General features: G+C 51.4%; 1 protein-coding gene across 1 annotated transcript; it reads right to left on the reverse strand.

The window, feature by feature from the left end:
* Positions 1 to 802: 802 nt before the first annotated feature.
* Positions 803 to 22,365, reverse strand: Fosl2 (FOS like 2, AP-1 transcription factor subunit). Its single transcript, XM_021201930.2, has 4 exons — positions 21,391 to 22,365; positions 11,466 to 11,717; positions 8,104 to 8,211; positions 803 to 5,946 (listed from the first exon to the last, which is right to left on the reverse strand). The coding sequence occupies exons 1-4, from the start codon at positions 21,490 to 21,492 to the stop codon at positions 5,428 to 5,430; spliced, it is 981 nt and encodes a 326-aa protein (XP_021057589.1). The 5' UTR covers positions 21,493 to 22,365; the 3' UTR covers positions 803 to 5,427.
* Between the last annotated feature and the right edge of the window lie 573 nt (positions 22,366 to 22,938).

Genomic DNA, 22,938 nt, shown 5'->3' on the forward strand with positions numbered 1-22,938 from the left:
TAAGTAGGTGTCTCTTCCCTAAGATCATCGCCCCTCCCCCACATACCCAGGGAAGAAACCTGAGGCTTTCTCCATCAGTTAGTAGAGGCAGGTATAGGACTCAAGGTGCTTCTAACTCCCAGTCTAGAGCTCCAAAGAATGGCTATGTAACAAGCAGAGCAAATGACATTATTTTTAGGGCTATTTTACTAATAAATAATAAATAAACCACTGTCATGCACTGTGGACATTAACTTATGATAGCTTTGACTCTGAGGCCACCAGGATGGAGAGGAAGGCACATGTTGCAAGACCCTCCTCAGTCCCTCGGGTTTCCTGGTCTACAGAACAACGGGCCTGCTCTGCCATGGCTGAACTTCCCACTCTTGACAACCTGTGACTTTCCAGAGTCTGGAGATGCTCCTGTCCGTGTGTTTGCATGCCTTGTTGTCAGGGCTCCTTTCTGCCTTCCATCTGTTTGACCATGACAATCTTACAATACACTTAATTGGTCCTTTGATGATTTTGGGGCTTCCAGAGTTAACCTGTCCCAGCAAAACATCCTTAACTTTGACTGGATCAACCCCCTTGGCAGATGGCTGAGAACTGGGTCCTGACCCAGGATGGAGAGGGGTGATGCTAAGATCAGAAAGGCAAAGACGGGAAGGTCATGAGGAACTGTCCCAGCAACCCGAGGTTGAGATAAGCCCCCTCTTCCCAACTTCACCGACAAGGTAAAAAGGCAGAAAGGAACAGAAGAATCAGAAATAATTGGACAGAGGGGAAGGTGGCAATGGGGAAGGAACCATCACAAGCTCTTTGATCTTAATTAATTTTATTCTACAAAATGCTACTCAGTGGAAGTAGGAAAGCTAACAAAACAACAACAACAAAAACATAAAACGAGAACAAACCCGAGGGAAATAAGTTTTAATATGTTCTTTCCTCCATAGCAGCAAGCTCCTACCAAGCTTTTCTTAGTGCAAATCCTGTAGGCTTGTGTCACATACAGTACACAGAACAACACATCACACCACCACAGATGCTTCCGAGCAGAGATACTCCTCAAAAATTTAAAACTATACAAAGATTTCTGAGCATAAGGTCCTGCCTGGAGAGTTCAACTAGAGCGACCCTTCTAGGGCAGTTTCACCGTTAACTTTAAAAATAGGGGACAAAAGGTGCCCAGAAAGGAAATTAAATTCCCCACCGAGCCATAAAACCTTATACAACCCATTTGCCTCCAGGATCTAATAGCAAATTTCACTCCACGTCATTGACATATACCAAATACAGATGCATAAAGCTTGAGTCTCTACTCAATACCAAAATACGATATATACAACTCCCACTGCGAAAGAAACCTGATACCTAGTCTTTATACAAAGTTGAATATTTTCTTCCTCAAAATCAAGTAACCACAAAGTAAAATAGATGGAATATTTTTAAATCATACAGAGAAAGGTTAAGTTTTGAGAGACAGGGCCAGGGTCTTTCATTGTCTTCTCTCACAATGTAGATTTCTTAGCAGCCACTGTCTCCACAGGGATGACAATTGATCTTTAAAAACAGAGCCTTTTTAATACAGTTTATACAGCACGAGTCCACAAATCACTTGAGAAACAAACAAAATAGAGATCGTTATCCTAAGTTAGAACAAGTGGGGGAGAGAGAGCCAGAGACAGGAGAGGGGATGGAGTGCATTAATGCTCTCTGTTTCTATTCAGGCTTGGAACAACACAAAGAAATGTAAACATTTAAAATAAATAATAAAATAAATGTCAATTTCTTCTCCCCTTTCCCTTCCCATACCCTCTGTCAAAATCTGACCCAGCTCCTCCTGAACATGTTGTGAGTACTGGATCATTACAGACATTTGGTGAGGCATGGCCGAAACACTAGAAGCAAGAAGACACCAACTTAGCAGTAGGATGATCCTTTAAAAAAAAAAAGCTGTGGAAAGACACAAGCATGCACACACATGAACACACACACGCACATGTGTGCACACACATACACATATGTGCACACACAGAAACACACACACACACACACACACCTGTCAATAAATAGTGAGATGCTGGCTTGAAGATAACACAAGCACAATGCTGCAGGACCCTTTACTTATAGTTTAAAAAGAAAGTTATACACAACACATATCCTGTTGGTCCACAATTTCTATGAGAACTAAGGTGGTCCCTTCAGCCACCTGAGGAGCACAAGCCAGGTAGGAGGAGTCTGAGGAGGGAGGAGCCTGGGATGGGCCGATGCCGATGCCGCTGTGGAGGAGTCTTCGAGTCTTCGAGGACCACCAGACTAGAGGCACTCCCACCTGGGAGTCTCTGAAGAAAGCCCTCTTGTCCCCAAGTGCTCTTGTTTAGCCATTACTTGGGGGCCTTCTGGAAGGAGATGAACCCTTAGTCCTACCTTAAAAGAGGATAAATATAAAAGTGCCTCATAGTGCCTGGCACACAGTAGGTGCTTATTCTTTTCCTCCCCAACGAAGCCACATGAATGTCTGCTCAGGGAAGGAAGTCACTGTGAAAGACAAATGTTGACATCTCAAGGAACACTTTTGGTCTCTCGGGAAAGTGGGGAAATGAGACCAGATGCTTTGGACGTGCCTGCCCCTCTTCCACTGGGAGTTAAGTGGAAGCAAACAGGGCTCTCTTCCTAAAGCCAGAGAAAGCTCCAGGTTCTGCTTCCTGTTGGCCTTGAAACGCTCCCATGACTGGACACCATGGGTACACTTTGCCTATGAAGGCAGCAGTCTGAGCTCCCTAAAAACTTCCCCCACGGAACCAGTTGCTTGGTGTTAGCTCCCAAAATTTCCAAAGCTTCACCTGGGCTCTACTCTTTCCAGTGCCATAGCTGTGCCTAGCTAGCCAGCCAGAGAAGGACTGTTCCCACAGAAGCCTGGCGGTCACAACAGGACTATTTCGTGCTAGCTGATTAAGGATTGCCTGCTCTGTACTAACCCAGAGCTGCTCACAGTCCAGCCCAAGTTCATGACAACGGAGGACACATGTGTGTCTACGAGCACAAAGCCCTCACCTCCCCCACCCTCACTGCAGCTGCTCCCTGACCTGGAGGTAGGGAAGGACAGCAAGCCAGCAAGCCGGGCACCTGACTCTGTAGTGCAGGCATGCATGAGTGACATGTTTGTGACCCAACTTGGACAGTGGGTCAGAAGGAAGCGAGCTGAGGTCACATCCACAGTTTAGGTAGATTCGCCCCCCCCTCCCCCCCCCCCGAAATCTCTGTCTTTGGAAAAGCCAAGAAGTCCTGTAGGACAAAGCAAGCAGGCCGGAAGAGAAGGTGACCTCAGAGGCCCAGTTAGCTGGCTGTGTTTTCTGGCCCCGATGTCAACACAGATGAAACCTGAACCGAAAGCCAGACTTGGAGTCTCAGCAGTGTCCAGCCAGGGTACCGAGTCACAGGCCTGTGACCTGCTATGGGCAGAAAGGGGCTTTGGGAAGGACGAGAACAGGAAGCAGCTAGCTTCATTTCAGAAATCCCCACAGGCGTGAGGGAGAGAGCTCCCACTCTGCTTGAGGTGATAACGCTTCTCAACTGAGACTGCCCAACTCCTACAGTCCCGGCTCCGCTGGCTCCACTCTCTTCTGCTTCTAGGGCTATGAAGCCAGCAAACCTTGTGGTTACCTTGTGGAGCACTCCCCTGCCCCGGAGGCTCTGGAAGAGCAGCAGTTAGAGCCAAGGCGTACTGGAAAGGACACATCCAGATGATCTCCTTTCTGCTCCCTCTCTACCAAGCCAAGCCTGCTCCTTTCAGCTCTGCTAGGCTGAGCATGCATCCCACATGGCCCCCATGTCCTGTGTGTTTCTGCATGCATGTAAGTGTTTATGGGAACATGGGAACTTGGGGTAAGAAAGGCATCGGTCTGTGAAGGTGCCCCTTTCCTCTCAAAAATGGGGATACGCTTGACTCGAATAACAGGGCTTTATACGGCTGGACAGTGATCTCGAGCAGAAATACTAGGTCAGAGCATTAGCACTAGAAACCAGTTCTGACCAGGCTCCACTTCCATACTTGTGTCAACATACAGTGGGGACAAAGGGAGAGAAAGGCAGGGGACAAGGCTGTGCCCTTGCTGGAGGCTGGGACACCCTTGAGAGCGATGGCTCTTCCGTAGTGGAAAAGAATACACGCTAGCTTTGATAAGAACCGAATAGACACTCAAAGCCCTAGCAAAACTGGTGAAGACCAGCGGCTCCCGGAGGGTGGGCCTGCAGGGTCGGGGGGTCACTCCGGAGTGGGCCAGGGGATTATGAAAGGAAACCCACTGGATTCATCAGTAGCAGAGACCACTGAGAGCAGAGGGCGGCTCCTGCACCTCACTGATAGGAGAGCAGCCAGGGGAGGATAGGCACCCGGGGCTGCTGTGCTGCCACTGCCAGAAACCATCTCTACCCAGACCCCACGTCACAAGTGGTGTCACTATGAGAGTTGGGGATGAGCAGTGCCCAGCTGGGCCTTGGAGTGATGTGTGGCTTCTAGGAAGGAGTACTTCCCAAGTCTAGAGAGAAGGGGCAGGGGCAGAGGCAGTAATTAAAGAGATGCCCAGCTCAAGACAGGTGAAAGGAAGCTCACTGGGACAGCCATGCGGCTTTGTTGGCACAAATCCTGGCTTGGTAATTAGACGTTTGGCAAACCCAACCAGTGCCCCTGTTGTCGCACTCACACCCTGTTTTCTGGCCAAGTCGATCCTCAAAGAGATGTGCATCTCCGAGTCTGGGGAGGAAAGGTCCTTGGCGCATCCCAGTGATGGCAGCTCCCAGTGATGGCAGCTCGGGGAGCCCGTGGTCTGTAACAACAGCGCACTGGGTGTGTAGGGAGGGAAGGTTCAATACTATTGCACTTTGACTGCCCCTTCAGGACACAGTGGGTGCCCTTTCCACCCCAGTGGAAGAGTCACCTGCTTCCCCAGAAATAAAAGCGCTTTACTATCTGGACTACCCCGATGAAATGTCATGGCAAATCTCATAAAAACCCAGAGGGAGCAAAACTGAAGCTAGGGGAAGGGGGGGAAACCAAAAGGCACTGAGCATGCTTGGGGGGGGGGGCAGGAAAGGACACTGTCACTCCAGAGACAACGAATAACAAAGGGACAGGAACCATCAGGACCAGCTCCGGGGGGCGGGGCTTCAGAAGCAGGGGAGACGTGCGCTCCTAGGAGTCCACAAACCAAGTTCTCTGAGGCTTCTCAAGAAAGAGGATTCCATTGCAAGATGAATGAGGGAGGGCGTGTCCCAGGGCTTCTAAGAGATCAACCAGTGTCTCACCACTAAGTCCCACCGGGTGGGTCCCCAGAGTCAGGGGCCCCTTTTGCCCTCAAGGCCCTGGAGTGCTTAAAGGTGCTGGTCCCTGGGAAGGGTGTGGTAATGATGGATGAGGATTCCTCCAGAGCTGGCCAGAGGAGCACAGGGTTACAGGGCTAGAAGTGTGGGGGAGTTCAAGGAGTCTGATGACTGGTCCCCACTGCTACTGCTTCTGCGGTGAGCCTTGGAGCAAGACTCTGAGGGCGAAGCGGGCGACTCCTGCTCCAGGACATTGGGGTAGGTGAAGACGAGGTTTGAAGTGCCAGGAGTGATGGCAGGCGTGGAGGTCACCACGATGGGGGTGTGCAGAGGCTCTTCCCCGTAGAAACCACCCCCAGCGATGCTGATGGGTTTGATGACAGAGCGCTGGGTCTTGTCCATCCCTGCTGAGGAAGAGGGGCTGTCCTCTTCTGGAGGCTCCTGCTTCACCACCACAGGGCCAACGGCGCTGCCCGTACCGCGCAAGGACTGCAGCCCGGAGGTGGGGGGCGATCGGCGTTCCTCAGGGCTGATTTTGCACACAGGGCCGTGAGCCACCAGCATGAACTCCAGCTTCTCCTTCTCCTTCTGCAGCTCAGCAATCTCTTTCTGCAGCCCAGACTTCTCCTCTTCCAGCTCCTCGGTCTCCTGCAAGGGGAAAGAAGGGTGTGAGGGACAGAAGCCTACAGGCTGACTTGAGGGATGAGCCCAGTCGAGGCATGAAAGGGAGATCTGAGGTGTCCTCGGGAGACCTACCACAAGCTTCTCACACACCTGACCAGAGAGTTAACTGGATGTGAGTCACATGGTGGCTCTGAAGGATCAAAGTGGACTTGTCCAGCAGGTGAATTAACATCTGGAGCTGCTGTAACTGAGCGCTTACTTCATGCCTGTCACTAGGTCACATATTTCACAGATAATCTCATTTAACCCTCCAGAAGTTTCTGAAAGCAGATGTTATCATCCACCCGTTTTGAAGAGGAGGAAACCAAGGTTCAGAGAAGTTTGGTCTGCTCAAAGTTACAGAGCTAGCAGTTGCCCAGGTTTGAATCCCAGGGCATGTGACTCCACCATTTGCATGCTACTACATTCAACCCTTGTGGTGCCACAGGGTAGACTGGGATATTCATAGCCAAAGGAAGACTCCACTCAATTCTCCTCTACTATCTCAGCCCACCAGCGCACACAGCCTGAGTGGCATAAGAGCAGACCCCCATGACAACCCTCTACCCCCAAGGGACAGGACTGGAACAGACAGCACTTGGCTCGTAATAAATGCCCAGGCCATTCCTGCTGGATCTTCTCTCTCTTTAGCTTCTGAAGCTCCCTAAACCAGAGACTCCAAGGAACACATTTAGCTCTAGTATGTGCCCAATAGAGAGGTGGCAGGCTGTGAGAGCCCGTGGGGATGCCAAGGTCACCCACGGAGGCCTCAGCTCCCTCCTTAATACAAAGACAGAGCAGCTGTCAGTGCCTGTGGATCAGAGTGGTGGGGGTGGGGTGGGAGGGGACGTACGGGTCACCAGTCTCCTCCCCACTTTTTCTCTAATGAAGATTCCCATTCACACATGCGGAGATACAGGTAAGAGCTTCATTAAGCACACTATGGTGTATTCCCGAGTGAAGAAAAAAAGTTTCCATCTGTCTCAAGGGTCTGATGAACGTCAGAGGTTCCTGTGGAGGATGTGCCTCAGAGCGGGGAGGTAGGTGTGAGACTTCTGGGAAGAGGGAGGACAGTAGGGAGGACTCGGAGGAGGAGATGTTCTGGGCTGGTGGTGAGGGATGCCCTCAGGGAGTCACAAAAGGTCCAGCTCCCCAAAATATGAAGTATGAGAGAATGCTTAGCCGTGGAGGGCCTTGATGAGGGAGACTCCCACGGTGGACTGATCACTCCCGATCTGCCTCATCTGGGAGGAAGGAGTTCCAACCCCAGCCCCCAGCCCCCAGCCCTACTCTGACAGCCCCATAGGCCATGGCTACAGGGATCATGGGACTCACCAAGTACATATTCTACTGAATGTGCCCAAAAGTTGGTACTGGGGCCTGAAGGAAACAGTTTAAAGCAGATAAACTGTACATGGATTAAATACATTCTAAATCTCTCTACTAGGCAGATGACAATCTTCCAGCTCATCTCCTTTCACTTTGAAAGCATTCTATCCCAGGAGTCAGCACCGGCTTGGGTCTTCCTCTACCAGATGCTCAGCCCTTCCTTTAGCCGGACACAGAAGGCAGTTACGTGACACTGGTCAGGAAAAGCTTACAAGGAGCATGGGTCCCCAGGTCTGGGCAATTAGGGAGCATGGGAAAGTGACTCACAAGGACAGATGAAACTCTCTGCTCACAGTAAAGATGGGAAACCTTCCTGCCAATGAAAGGTATGCAAAAACTCCAAGAAAACGTAATGCAACTAACAGGTGACCCATCTGCATGAGGACGCTCGCTCCCACCCTACTCAAACCAGGGTTCTTCAGCCAGGCTGGGCTGCCTTGGGCATGGGGCAACTGGAACCCTAAGAAGGCGCATGGGGAGGCCCCAGTGGGTCTGAGGACAGAGTGCACTCAGGTACTGATGTGAGAAAATGTACTGGCCTGGAGGGGGCTTCTCCTCTCCAGGCTCACACTCATGGCGAAGGCCAACTCTCATTCATTCATTCCTCTACCCATTCTCTCCCACCAGTACCCTCTCACTTAGCATAACGTCGACCCATGTCCTTAAAGGAAAAGAAAGGATGTTCCATCTCTCCGGACTCACCCCAGCTCCCGGCCCACCCAGAGTGCTCCCGCTGCACACCCAGCTCCTCACCGCCTGCAGCTTCTCTGTCAGCTCACGGCGACGGTTCCGACACTTGGCCGCAGCTAGCTTGTTTCTCTCCCTCCGGATTCGACGCTTCTCCTCCTCCTCCGGAGACAGCTAGAGAGGCCAAGAGTCACGGTCAGAACAGTACGAATGGATCGCAGCATTTTTTAAAAGCTGTACTTTAAGGAATGTAACCTGCTCTTTTAGAACTGGGGAGGGATAGAGAGAGGAGTGTCACCAAGTTCAGAGGTCCCAGGGCATGGGGCCCCTACTGCAGGCTCCCTCCAGGCAGCCTGTCGCTGGATCTGCCCTGGAAGGTGGTATTGTATATTTAAAGGGACAGCAGGTCAAGAGTGGATGAGGGATTCTGGGCCCTGCATCAGGGCAGCATTTGTCTGTCAGCTCTGATTTGGAGCCTCAGCTAGGGCAGATCCCTTCAGCAAGCCAGGCCTGGCCTCACCTGCTTCCTCCAAAGCTGGCTAATTACCCTTCTTCTTCTTCTTCTCCTCCTCCTCCTCCTCCTCCTCCTCCTCCTCCTCCTCCTCCCCCTTCTCTTCCTCCTCATCATCCTCCTCCTCCTCCTCTGTCAGCTGCTCCACAAGCCTCACGGCCCGCCTGTGATCATGCATAGTCTCTGAACAGGTAAGACGCACACATGGAGGAGGCATGCTCTGATGTTCTGTCACCAGCTGGAGGGCCACCGGTACCACTCTGTCCCCAACTCCCTCTGCCAAGAGTGGCTGTTCCTTACAGGGAGACGCCAGGGACACCTAGGAGCCTAACAGTGCTAGGCTGGACAAGAGGAAAAGAGCAGCCTGGGCATAAAAGCCTCACTGTGCACCTTTTCTGCTTACATGACAGTGACCTTCTATGTGACACAACAGTCTAAGCGTTGTGGCTGATCTGTACACTACAAGAAGACCCCCTGCAGAGAGATTAGGAACTGGCTCCTGCCTCAGAACTGGTCAGAGACTTGGTCACACACAGAACCAAGGAGAGGGCCAAGGGCCAAAGCACAAGGCAGGGTAAAGAAGGGAAGACCCTCCTGTCAGCCACCAGACACTGATGCATACCTACTGTGTGCCTATGCTCAGCTGCGGGCCTAAAAGATTCTAAGTATGACAGGGCCTGAGTTCTGCCTTCAGGGACCCATGGGGAGAAAAGCCCAGGCCATCCCATAGAAGGAAGTTATCTAGTTACAGACCCCACCACAAGCAACAAGTCATGTTTGCTAGCTGGGCCCAGATCAGGGCCAGTAGGATGCTCCCTGCCACCCTGGGTGGCTGTAATGAAAGAGGCCAAGGCCATTTTATCTACACTGAGATGACCCGATCACTTGTTGTCCCCAAACCTGTCTTGGTCCAAGGCTTACAAAGTTAGTTACCAAGAAAGTCTGTGGCCCTGTGGTAGTCTTGGGTTGAGGTCTCTTCACAGCCCCCTCTCCCACAACTCTCTCCCCCACCACAGCCTTTACTGCTGGAGAAAATTAAAATTAAATTAAATTAAAACCACTGAGCTTGATCCCCAGCAGACCTTCCTCCCACCTCTGTAACGTTCAGCCTTAGATGTCTCTCCCTGTCTGGGGAGGTGTGAGGCAACTGTGGGTACTGCGACATAGGAAATGTTCTGGGGTGGTGAGATCAACGTGGTTACAGCCTCAGTGTTGTTAACATCACCAGGGACCCACCCACAAGCCACACACGCCCTCCCCACCCTAGGCTCAGGGGAGCCTCCTGGGCAGGCTCTGGAGGAGGTCATGAGGCACCAAGCCGACTCTTGCGACAAGTCTTAGGGTAGAAACAGAGGTGGGAGTGGGAACAAGTCACAGACAGGACCCTAGGGCCAGGAACCCAAGCGTCAAGGCTCTAGAATGTGGCTGGTATGGAAGAGATTCTAATATGGTTAGTGGTCCTCTGACTTTCTCTCTCTCTCTCTCTCTCCCTGCCACAAGAGGAAGGATGTGTCCAGATGGCTGGTCTTGAAGCACATCTAGATGATATGGTGTCACAAACACCCAACTGAAGGTCAAAATGATGGACCCCAGTCTCTGCTACTAACCCTGTGTAACCCTGGGGCCTTCTCTCTAGGTCTCAGCTTCTTTATCTATGAGCTGGGTTCAGGGGAAAAGTTTGGAGGTGCAGTCCTCAATGCCCCTTCCAGGTGTAAACTTCTGACTGTAGTGTGAGGCAGACCCAACAGAGAAAGAACACGCTTCAATGTCCTCGCAGCCCACAGGGGTCTGGCTGTCACTCAGGATCATGTATATCGTAGAACAATCTGACCTGTCGGCAGTATGATGGTTTGATCCAACGGTCATGGCTTCAGCTTGGGAAGGTACAACTACAAAGGGCAGTGCTGTCACTGCTATGTCACCTGTAACTGTGACAAGGGGAAGCCCACAGAAGGGGCCTGTAGCTTCCCACACCCATGCAACTGGACTGCAGTGTCCACTACCCATAGCCCTTGGGAGCCCTTCACTGGGGCCCCAATGTCAGCATGGATTATTGGCCATGAGCTCCTACGTTGTCTTCTGGAGGGCAAAGTTGCTGAGGAGGGAGCCTCCAGCCTCTTGGAGTGGAGAGGTCAGCCCAGTAACTCCGGGCATATTTGGGTCTGTGGGCTCTGAGTCCCTCACTATGCACAGGAAGCCATGTTTACTGGTACTGGGACACTGGGGTCCCGGAGTGGAAACAGGCAGGAGTGGGGGACGGCTTGCACACTTAATGGGAAAGTCTCACCAGATGCACATTTGAAAAGGAGAACGTGAATCTCCTGCTGCTAGCTTTACACTTTACCCATCTCTCGGCTCACTGTGGCCTTGTGGGAAGAGCACTGAGAACGGAGTTCAGTCAAGACAGCCCGGGTCTCGGGGGCATTGTCTATGGTGGGAGACGGATGAGATCTTTGAAGGCCTATATTCTCCCTCAACTCAGTTCTCTCTCAAAGCTGAGCTTGAGGAGGAAAACCAAGCAAACCCTCATGTGTGACCTCTACCCCTGTCCCTACTCCCCAGAGCTGAGTGAACTCCTCAGGCCCCTGGGTCCCTATATTTCTGGAGTGTACAGTCCAGGAACCGGAGAGGGCTGCAGCTTTGCTCTAAAGGCCTGAGACACCGAGGAAGAATGCAAAGTCACATGGGTGCTCATAGCTCTGTCCTATGGCACTCCCTCAGTGGTTCCCCACTAAGACCCAGGACAGGTACTACTACTATAGGAAGCCATGAGAGTTTCCATTCCCTGATACTTCCCACCTACAAGGTGTTCCCCCAGTCAAGATCTCCCTCAAGCACCAACAGAACACTCCATGTTCATGAGCCCCTCTCCTCCCCACCTACCAACGTGGCTCCTCTCCCCCGGCTAGAGGCTTACCTGCTCATCTCTCCTTCTGCGGCCCACGGTGGTACCGATGGTCTTGATCACTCCAGGTCTGGGGAGAGCCATGTGCCCAGGGACTGAAGCCAGGCCTGGCAGGGGACTGTAGGGATGTGAGCGTGGATAGGGATTGGACATGGAGGTAATCACTGTGGGCTGTACCATCCACTGCAGGTCCTGGCTGGTGGTGATGGCGTTGATTGTGGGGATGAAGGCACTGCCCGAGCCAGGCATATCTACCCGGAACTTCTGAAACAAGGAGAAAGACATGACCCCGAGCCAAGAAATGGCAGACTAGGACAAGCTGAGCCAGAGTGAGGCCAAGCATTGTAGGCTTTGAGGTTAAGGCTTGACAGCAAGATGAGGACCCAGGTGGCCTTCCCTAGAAAAGTGCCACCTAGCCAAACATTCTCAGGGACTCAGGGAGGATGCAGCCGTCTCCCAAGTGACTTCCAGGACACTTTCGAGGCTGAGCGGCTCACGTTTACCCTGCAGCCCTCCAGGGTACATATCTTCAGGATGTTTCAATGTGGCCTCCTGGGCCTCTGAGTCATCTACCAATTATTCCCCAGGGTACCAGCTCAGGACATGTTTCTTGGAGATTTGCACACCGGTAGATCAAGAGAGATCACTACATGTATACTGTGTCAGCTTGTCGCTTTCCAAGGAATTCATGATGCACCTTAAAGCCTATCAGATCAAGGTCAAGTTGAGAAGGCCCAGTCCTCACCTCTCTGTTTATCAGTGGATGGGACCATGGCCCGTGAGCCTGACTTTGCAACCATACTTCCTATTGCTGCCCTTGACCCTGCCCCTTCACTGACATCTTGCTTGAGGCAGACATGTTGTGTCTAACTCTACCATAGACACATCTATCTTCCTGGGCTCACAGATGTGTCCGAGGGAACACTTTGGTGCTGGCAGCTCAGAGGTTTCCCTTTGTCTCTTAATTTACATCAGGACCATGTTGCAGAGCTCTGTGGGATATGGGACGCCTTAGATTTAAGATACAGCATCAAAGCACAATGGATCAGCCCCTCAGCTACTCTGTTACTGGAGCTGATAGGTCAGAGCCTGGGCCCCAGTAGCCCTAACTAGGTAGGCTCCGCACCCACCCCAGTTGGTCAATTAAACAGTAAAAGAAAAACAGAGAAGGGAGGTTTATTCTACATGACCATATTAAGTAAAGGAACAGAGAGGCCCAGTGACCCCTCTCCTCCAGTCCATCTTCGGGATCAGGACATAAGGTTGATGCTTACATAGAGGGCAAAGGGATGCTTAGCTGAGTAGCCCCAGTCAGGACATGGCCCTGCCCATCACCACAGCCTCCAGTCTATCCTGCCAGGTACTCTGACAGGCTGTCCTACTGTGTGAAGACCCTTTCCTTCTCTCAGCATGAGATTCCTGAGACAAATCCAGTTTCTTGGGGAACATTGTCTCAGTGGCCTGACACCCAAATGGAGAGACACAAGTGTCTCCCTTTAGAATTTATCCCTCCTGCCAGGACGGCAGCCAACAGGTGGCCATGACTCTTCTCCAGGACAGCTCCTGGAGAGTGAGAGAGGCAAAAGTTCCCAGTCCAAAACCCATCCTCAGGTGACATGGGTAAAGTGACAGTCATAATAGCTATCGCTTCCAGAATGACAGACACCATGTTAATGTCTTGCCGAGATTCCCTGACCGATTCTCCCTCTGAGGTCAGTACTATATTACCTTCCACTCAAAGGCTGCAGCCGTCGGAGAGAAGTCAAGCCACTTAGCCAAGGCTTTACAAAGCAGTAAGATCAGAACCCAAACACCGTTCAACACGGCCAGGACAGGAGCCTCTCCACACAGCACCAAAGATTTCTCTAGCATTTTTTCTTCCTCAGAACCCAGCCCCAAGTGCTACCTAGAGTCCACCCTGTGCTAAGGATTCCTTCAAGCCTGCCCTCTCACCAAGGAGGTCCCATAGACTGGTTCCGCTCAAAAGGAAATCCTACTGTCATTAAGCCAGGAGCTATCATAGCCTCTGCCTGGTCCAGTCAGAGCGACCAAAACTAGAAAAATTGGAAGTGACCACATTTGCAGTATTTATCCCTGCTGATAACATCATAGGTCCTAGTATGAAGTAAAGTGAAGCGTACAAACACACACACACACACACACACACACACACACACACACACACACGTACACACCGTAATTGACAGAGCTGACAGACCATCCTCACATACCATCCTGCCACCGCCTGACTCCAGTCTGTGTGGAAGAACAGGAAAGCTGCCCAGTGCAATGGATTCTGGGATTTTATCAGGAGGTTGCCCAGTACAGTGGCTTGTGGCCAGTCTAGCCAGTTCAGTTATACTATTGAAGGCTAAGGTAAGTAGGGTTGGTTTTGTTTCAGAACCAAGAGTTGACTTTAAAGAAACAGCTATGCTGGGCTTGGTGATTCAAGATTATAAATCCCAGCTATGCTTAGAGGCTAAAGCAGAAGAATAAGAAAAAAATCCAAGGCCTTTCTGAGCTACAAAATGAGTTCAAGACCAGCCTAGACAACTCTATGATACCCTCGTCTCAAAATATAAAAGAGACTAGATGACTTACTTAGCATGCACAAGGCCCTAGGTTCAGTCTTTAGTTCTGAGAGGGAGGGAGAGAGGAAAGGGGGCACATTTCGTGTGAATCAGGTGTGTGTTTCTCTGGGGCTACTAGAGGAGGTATGAGGGCTCTGCCCTGAGCCAGTCACTGAGGACTCAATTCTAAGACAAAAGAGAACATGTTGATTCTGAACTTCCTGCATTGTTTCAGGGATTAAAGCCACAGCTACTGTAATCACGGACTGCAAAGCACTGGCTAAGAATGTTCTGAGGAGCTTGTAAAACTCACCAATGTTGGAGCACCACCATTAGAGTCTAAAATAATTGTTCAGGGGTGGAGTTCTATTATGGATACTTTTTCAGACTCCAAGGAGATTCTATTATAACATGCAACTGGGGCAGGAAAACATTGCCCCAAACAAACGGAAGGCACTACAAATCGTCACCATTACCGCCGCCGCCGCCATCAGCATCACATCACCCCATAATGTATGTCTGTGTACACTGTATAGGCTAGCTCCTGGGAGAGTTGTCTGTGGACACTGTATAGGCTCCTGGGAGAGTTGCCAGCTTCTTACTTTTGGGAACACCCAACTTTGCATTCTACTGTTCATCTCCAAGACAGGTCCTTAGATATAAGGGGTACCCAGGACAATGGCCTCACGTGACCATTTCCTCCTTGGGGGCAGTTGCCAGCTCTCTTTTTAGGAAAGCATCATTCCAAAGAACAACAGTGTGCCAGTTTTAGGCTTGGGGAAGGGAGCGGGCAACCCAAAGCGAACTGGAGACTGAGATTCCTCTGGGATGGGCAGGAGCCTCCCAGCTCCTCTCGGGCCCTCAGTGCTCATACAGTTTCCCATAGACACCAGCCAGATTCCTTACAGCGATGGCTTGGTCTAGACAAAACAAAGTGGCAATAAAAACAAGGCGGGAGGTAATGACTGCCTCTGAATCGAGTGTACACCTTGTTTCAGACAGAGGGTAAGCCATCTGGATAACATGCCCGCTCCAAACTGCAAGAAAAACAATGTCCTGTCCCCAGAGGGGACTAAGCCCTGATAAAGAAGGCTTTTGTCTCCAAAGGAGCCTCTTGGAGAGACGGCACAAAAGTTTCAACTAGATCTGGCAGATGGATCTTGTCTTAACTCCAAAGGTGTTATTCAGAGAATGGCATTGGGATAAGAGAGAGGAGATAAGGCTAAGAGTCTGTGGTCTCAGAGGTGAGCCTGACTAACAGGCTCTCTTCCTATGCCAACAGTCGAAGAATGACCCAAATGTCCCATAAAAGGGACATGGAGTCATGATTCCCATGAAGGAGTTCACACTGAAGAGAAAGAAACCAAGTCAGCTTTCAGGCTGCAGGGCAATGTTGCGACAGCGCCGGAGATTGTATGGCAGTGCTGGGGGTTGGGGTGTGGGAGAAGAATGTGAAAGATAACCAGGGACCAAGTTCTCCTGGGATACAAGCCCCTAGAAAGCTCTTCCTTTGGGGATAGGGCTGAAATGTTGAGTGGCTATATGGCATTCCAGCCTGGCAGAGCTTCTAAGTCCTTAGAAATACTGTGTCTCCCTGTCAACTTTTGGGTAAATGTCTATAAAAGGACAAATGGCCCCTGCAGACCTCCCAGAGACAAATCTGGTGATCTCTTAAGCTTTCTGGGCCATACCTTCTGTGGTGCAACTCTGTTCCTCCACTACAGCAGGGGCATCAGGAGGGAATACATGAGAATCCCTGGGCTCAATAAACTTCACCTACAAAGACAGTTTGGTCTCCTAGGCTCAGGTAGGAGGTAAGCAAAAACCAACCAACCAATCAAATAAACAAACAAAAAGAGAGGTGCCCCTCTCATCCAGGAAGCCAAGGGGATGGAAGTCGTTCACTAACTTGAATGCCCACACCCTGAGCAAAAGTTCAAATCCTTGCAAGCTGAGTTGTGTGTCTTTGGGGATTGGGGGCTTCAGTGTTAACCAGCAGCATCCTGTGCTTGAGGGGCATGGGCTGCTCGCTCGCCGGTGTGCACCGACTCAGCCAGAGAAGTCTCACAGCCCAGAGGCTGCTGACTTGGAGAACAGCCTTTCGGGACTCAACAAGGAGGCCTTGGGTCTAGAGAGAGTCACACCTAGTAGTTTTGCTGAACAGTCTCAGAACAAGAGTTTAGATCACCTTCCGCTTAGGCTAAAATAAAGGGTCTCCCACAGTCCTGAGCAGGCAGGCAGAATTTAAACAGAGCTCAGGCTTGCTGTTCTTGGCCCGTCCTCTTGGGCAGGTCCTTCTTGGACCCCAATTATGCAACACATGAACCTGTGGACCCTGTAACCTGCTAGGCAGACAGGCAGGCCATCTAGGAAGGAACTGGCCTATCTCCTTTCTGTAGCCTCGACTAGGGAAATCCAACACCCCAGCTGGGGAGAGAGGGGGGTAAAAGGCATGTTCTCTTCACGCTTCTTAGGCCCAACACCAACGTCAGGCACGTGTGTGTTCAGTGAACCCAGGGCCTTCCAACGCCTCTGCCGTCACGCCGTCACCGTGACCTCTGGCCCTTCTCCTCTAAGGAAAAACCATTTATGTCACAATGGAAATTGCTGCTCTAGCCTCTGGCACTTCACTGCCCGGATGAAGGAAAGCAAGAAACAGAGAGAAATGAGGGGCAGAGCCCCCCTTGAGGGTTATCCCCAGGTCTCTCGGGTCCCCTGCTCTTTCTGGTGAGAGTCCCACTCCTGAATGAGAAGATCCCTCCTCCCACTCATCCTCTGAGCTCTACAGTCAATCAGACCAGGGTTGCCCACCCCCAGTCCATGTCTTTCTTGATTCTTGTCGGGACTCCAATCATAAGAGACACGACCGAGACAGCAACCTGCTCCCATGGGAGGGCAGGTGGTCTGTCACCTCTTAAAGAACAGCTGGAAAGGAAGCCTGGAGACATCGGCCACTTGTCAAGGCTGAGTCAGCTTTGTTACCAAGCAGGACTGGGACAGATATGTAGACCTCAATCAGAACAGCTGACATTATTTGATCTGCTGAGGTCACAACTCAACACACAATAGAGACAAACCACATCCACCTAGCAGTGAGGATAATTTTTTCCCTTTCAACACATAAATCAGAATCTGTGTAACTAAGGAAAAAATGTCCAAGGCATAAACACAAAGATGCTGTCGGCAAGGGGCCATTTTATGAGCTCTGAATGGGGGGACATCTTTCCAATGGACTCTGGAGACTGAGACCAACAAGACTTGGGGTCGGTCTCACAGGTCTGCCCATTCAGACTTCATGTGTCAGACTTAATTCCAAAGACCTTTTGGTAATTTTCAAATATCAAATTCACCATTCAAGGGAAGATTTGTTGGCAGGGAGAATTTTCTAAATGCACTGAAAACAATAAAAAACAAAACAAAAACTCAGTATTGCAACCCCTTTGAGTCCGGCAGCCTCAGCATTCAACTAAGCATATAGTCCAGCAAGGGAGGAGGTGGCGGCGATGATGATGGTTTATGTGATTTAGGTGTGTAGGCTCTGGTGTGTTTGTAGTAAGAAAAAACAAACACACACACAGAAAAAACACCTCAAGCCCTCAAATTTTATATTCAGTGTGAATAATAAGACAGGCAAAAATACAATAATGGAAATGTACTCAGGGTTTTGGAAAGGAAAATTCAGCTGCCTCTCGGACCATTTATGACTGCTATTTCACCCCATGGTGGTGAGAAACTGGCCACCTCCTCCAGGAGGAATCCGTGGGACAGATACATTCCTGGGATAACACTGCATGGTCCAAATCTACAACATCTGTAAGATCACAAAAAAACAAAGAGAGAAAGACCACCAATTTGCATCTCTCCCTTCCCCAACATTCCCCACACAAGCAGATGGAGAAAACAATCCTTGGGTATTTGAAAACACTATGGGGTGGGGGTGGGGGGGTGGGGGGGTGGGGAGGGACTCATGAATAAGAAAAAAAGCACTCTTTTATTCCAACTGGGCTTTATTTTTAAAAAAAATAGATTTTTTTTCTTAAAAAGAAACTCAGTTTTAATTCAAGTCATTTGTAGTTAGTTATTGTTCAATATATGACATTTGTTTGCCTTAAATAAGAAGAAAAATTCTAAGAATTTGGAAAACTAACGAAGTTTAACATTCTTGAGACTGGAAAAATACATTCTCAGGATAGTTCTTCCAAAATGTCCTGTAGGGGGCACTAGAGGGGCACAGTTGAGGCTGACTTGGGAAATCACAGTCATTTCTGGTAAAAGTTGTTTGATGTGAGGAATGTCCCAGCCTGGTACAGTTGGCAACAGTTCACTCTGGGGAATTTTGTGTGTGTGTGTGTGTGTGTGTGTGTGTGTGTGTGTGTGCGCGCACGCACGCGCATACTCACGTATACCTATTGGAAGAATGTGGCAGGGGGAAAAGTCAGCCTGATGGTCCCTGATCCAGAAGGAAATGCCCTTGATTTACTCTCACATGTCGTCAGAACAGATAGTCGCCTTGGAAAAGTTCCGTGTCTTGTTTTGTTTTGTTTTTCATTTGAAGGGGGCCTGGCTGAAGAAAACAAGTTATGAAATGACCTATGTTTGTGTAACTGGCTGGATTGCGTAATGCCAGGGCCTTGAAACCGTAACAGTCAAGGAGCAAGGCACAGCATATATTTGGAGGTGTTGTCCCAGGAAAAAGAAAAATCACAACAACAAAGCACACTCCAGGAGGGAGAGGTGCATCCAACTATCTCCAACAAATTACATTGAAATGACAACCTTTGAGATTGAGATTATAGCTACAACAGGAAATACTTTTCATGTTTCGAGTTCCTGCCATAGACACAAGCAGAGGTCTTAACAAAGAGCTGTCTGCCTCCCACCCCACAGGTCAGTGGGAAAATACTAAGTACTTAGTACTAAGACTCAGTACTAAGACCTTATGAAGCTAGATGGCAGGGGGAGGGGGAGTGCCAGGCAGCAAATTTATGGGGGGGGACCTCACATATTTATGGATACAGGACCCCACAAACAAGGAGAGCGGGGGGGGGGGGAGTAGTATCCATTGCCCAAGGGAAAACCAGGAACTTCTCCCAAGTAGTTCCACTGATTGGATTGGTCCACTGTGCAGTCATAAAGGAGGAAGGCCTGGCCACTAACAGCCAGGAAAGCTTCCCCATGTAGAGGGCTGGGAGCAGAGCTGATTAGACTTTATCTGGCATGTAATAAAGTTACCTTGAGCCCAGAGTGGGTGGGGGAGCAGCACGGACTTGGAAAGTAACAAAAGCAGAGCCAAGCACTGGGATCACAGAACAGTTTTATAGAAGGCCAGATCAGGGAGGGGGAGCCCTCCCCTGTGCCTCATCTCTTACCCACTGCCCCAACAAGGCTGAGAGTTGGCTTAAGTGGCATTACCTTGCCAATCCCTCTGGTTTGAAAGACTTCTTGCTCATAAGGCTGAACAGAATAGTCAGCTATACCTGAGAATCCCATGCACTGGTTGCTGCTAATTGCAAAATCCTCATGTGTTACAGCATGCTAGGAATTAGCCAACAGCTGCTTTTTGCTTGGGTAATGAGGCCCCATTACACACTGCTGGACGGAGCTCTCTTCCTTCATCCGAGCATCGGTTTCCTGTCTGATTTGCTTCCAAAACAGGGAATTGCCTCCCTCACATCCTGGGCTCAAAGCCCTAGTGACACAGATTATTCAGTCGGGGCACTGATGTCCGGTCTGACTTCCCATCCAGGCCCCAGAGTCTGAGCAGAGCCAGGCAGGGGGATTGTACTATGTCAGTGCTTACTGCCTTGGTCTCATGCGTGGAAGAAACAGAAACGCAAAGCTTCTATGTTGGCTGGGATGGAGAGGTACATGGGGTGGGGTGATTGGATTGGAAAGTAGGGGACAACAGGTATAAAGGGCTCTAAACCCATTAATGAGTGATGTTTGGGTTCAACCCAAAACACCAAATGTAGTGGGATACAAACGTAAGCAACTACTTCTCAGGCATGGTTTGGGTGTTAGGTAGTAAGGGTCCACTGACTGGACCCCCAATGCTCAGACTAGGCTGTCTACAGTGGGTGCTTAGTGGGTTGGGAGGAGCTAGACACAGAAAAGCCATCTGGAAGGACTCCCCAGACACGGAACATTACTTTGAGAGAGATGCCCCTCTTGTCAGACTACAAAGAAAGCCATGTTTTTATTATATTTCCCAGATCAGTTCACCCTTCCCTGCAAGACCTCTGACCTCCTACCTGGTTGACTTCTAGAGGTCAAAGTCAAGGCCACAGCCATTGGCTTATGGAGTAACTCTGGCTGCGGCCAGCTTGGCTAGGAACTCCCAGATGCTGGCCGGGGTGGGCTTCAGGTGGCAGAGGACCTTTTGAGTTCATGCAATTCCCTCACAAGATCGTGTATGTGGTTCCTGCGACAAAAGTCAGGTCCCCCACCGCCCCACCAATACCTGTCTGGTACCTACAAAGGCACAGATTACAGGCACAATCCTTCAGTGCAAACCAGTCTGGCTGCTTTAGAAAGAGATGTTTTTCTACTTTTAAAACCACTCAGGAGCCCAAGTGATGTTTCTCTTTCTCCCACTTCTCTCAGACAGCTTCTTTGCCCCAGGTATCCCCAAGCCCCTCAAGGTTCTGCTCCGGGGAAGTACAGGCTCCTGCCCAACCCTTACCGGAAGCTGGAGGGGGGGTGTCACAGGAGGTGTCAAGAGCCAATCAAAGCCAGTTTCTTCCTTCCTGACCTTCGCACCTAATTCCCAGGGGCAACCCTTGTCCTCACTCACAATCACTTGAAGGAGCCCAGCTTTGTTTTTGAGTCCCCAATCCCTTTCAAAAAAACAGCTAAGACCGAAGAATAACAGAAGAAGAAAGGATTAAAGCCTTCCCCCGTAGGGTCCTTGACGGCTGGGAGGGGCTTAGGGGGCGCAAAATTTTTCTTGCCTATCCACTACCTAGAAAGAGGAACGTGAAAAGGGAGGGAGAGCGAGTCGGAAGGAGGCAACAGGCTTCCCGGAGGAGGGGACCTGTAATTTCAAGAGCTTTTCTGGAAAATTAAGTAAGAAAAGGGGGAGAGGGTGTCGTTGGCTCTTCAAGCCCACTCTTCACTTGCTAAAAAAGAAAGAAAGAAAGAAAGAAAGAAAGAAAGAAAGAAAGAAAGAAAGAAAGAAAGAGAGAAAAGTGGAGGGTGGGTAGGGCGGAACAGGAAAAGAAAAAGAAACCCACAACTTACAGCGGTGAAATATTTTTCTAGCCTGGCTAGGAAAGGGGGGGAAAAAGGAGGTTGGGGGTGGAGGCAGTGGGAGCAAGAAGAAGGTAGGAGTCTGCCTGCGCCGCCAGGTGCACTCGGCCCGCACGTACCTGCTGGCCGCCGCCACCGCTGGAGTAGGACTCGGCGTGCGCAGGAGAGCCGCTGCTGCCCCGGGACGAGGTGTCAAAGTTCCCGGGATAATCCTGGTACATGATCCGCGGTGGGGGCCGGAGAGGAAACAGGGTGGTTTTCTTCCCCGCCCTCGCCGCGGCCGCGCACAGTCTGCTGCGCGCTCGCTGGTCCACCGGCCCGGCCGCGGGCTGGGCTTTTCGCTCCCGGGATGTCCCCTAACCCAGGCAGACAGGAGGCAGCGACACTCGGGAAGTGACCCCCCGATCGCCACGCACCGTACTTCGTTTCTGCTCTGCAAGCTCCGCGGAACCGGTTGTCCACCGGGTCCCTCCCTCTAAAAAGTCGGCGCGTCCCTCGGTCCCTCCCCTGCGCGCGCCCTTCCGCCCCCGCGCGCAGCCGGAGCTCTGCCGGGACCCACGGGCTGGAGAAAAATGGGCAACGCGAAAAGACTAGGAGCCCCGCGGGTGTCGCCTGGCAGCTCTCGGGGACTCCCTCCCCGATCTCTCAGGGCGCCAAAAAGGCGAAAAAGAAAAGCTGCCGGTTGGGAGAAACTTCTGTTTCCTCCTTTTAGAAAAGGAGCCCGAGAATAAACTTCCTGTGGCCAACTCGCCGCCTGAGTTTCCCGGCGTCTCGGACACTTGACTTAGGACAAGGCGGTGAGCGCCGGTCCAGCGGCCCCGATGGTGCCGGTGGGACAGCGCCCGTGGGGTTCTAGGCTGAGCAGTGCTGAAAGGGACGTGGCTCCGCGTCGCAGTGACCAGCACCCCGTGCCGGCTCCAGGCGCTTCTCGCCTCGCTTCGCCCTCCCCTCTTCCCCCTTTCTTGCGCGCGCTCTCTCTCTCTCTCTCTCTCTTGTCCCTGCCGAGCGCCGCTCACTGTCTCGCTCCGAGCCCCTGCGCTCTGCCCGAGATGAGTCACTACAATGGCACGAGTTCAACTCCACACTCTTTATTCTCCAGCCCCGCACCATGTGGATCCACTCACGTCAACCTTAGACTCCACCTTGCTGGGAGGAGCGCTCGAGGCAGCGGGGGAGGAGGCCCGGGACAAGGAGGAGGAGGAGGAGGAGGAGGAAGAGGCGCGGGAGGGGAGGGGAGGAGGCGGCGCTCCCCTCCCGGCCTCGCTCGCGGTCGCGCTGACGCCAGCCGCACACCCCGCGCGAGGAAGGCGGGAGGCGGGGAGGGTGGGAGAGCGCGGCCCTCGCACTATGGGGGCGCCGAGGCCGTCCGCGTTCTCGCCGAACTCCTCCACCCCCCTGGGGCGCAGCGCCCTTGGTCTGTTCCATTGGCGCACGTTGCCAAAGATGGTCATTTGCGTTAGAGGACGCGAGTGCGGGTTTCCTCGCATTCGGGTGACGTGGAGGGAGAGGGATTCCCTCGCCTGCTCCCCAGTGCGCCCTGGGCTCCCTTCCTCCTCCCCTCCATCCCCAACCAAAAGCTAGGGGCGCGGGGCGGGGCTCCGGGTTTTAGAGAGAGAGAGAGAGAGAGAGAGAGAGAGAGAGAGAGAGAGAGAGAGAGAAGAGAGAGA

This window comes from Mus pahari, chromosome 7, assembly GCF_900095145.1.
Source record: "Mus pahari chromosome 7, PAHARI_EIJ_v1.1, whole genome shotgun sequence".
NCBI lineage: Eukaryota > Metazoa > Chordata > Mammalia > Rodentia > Muridae > Mus > Mus pahari.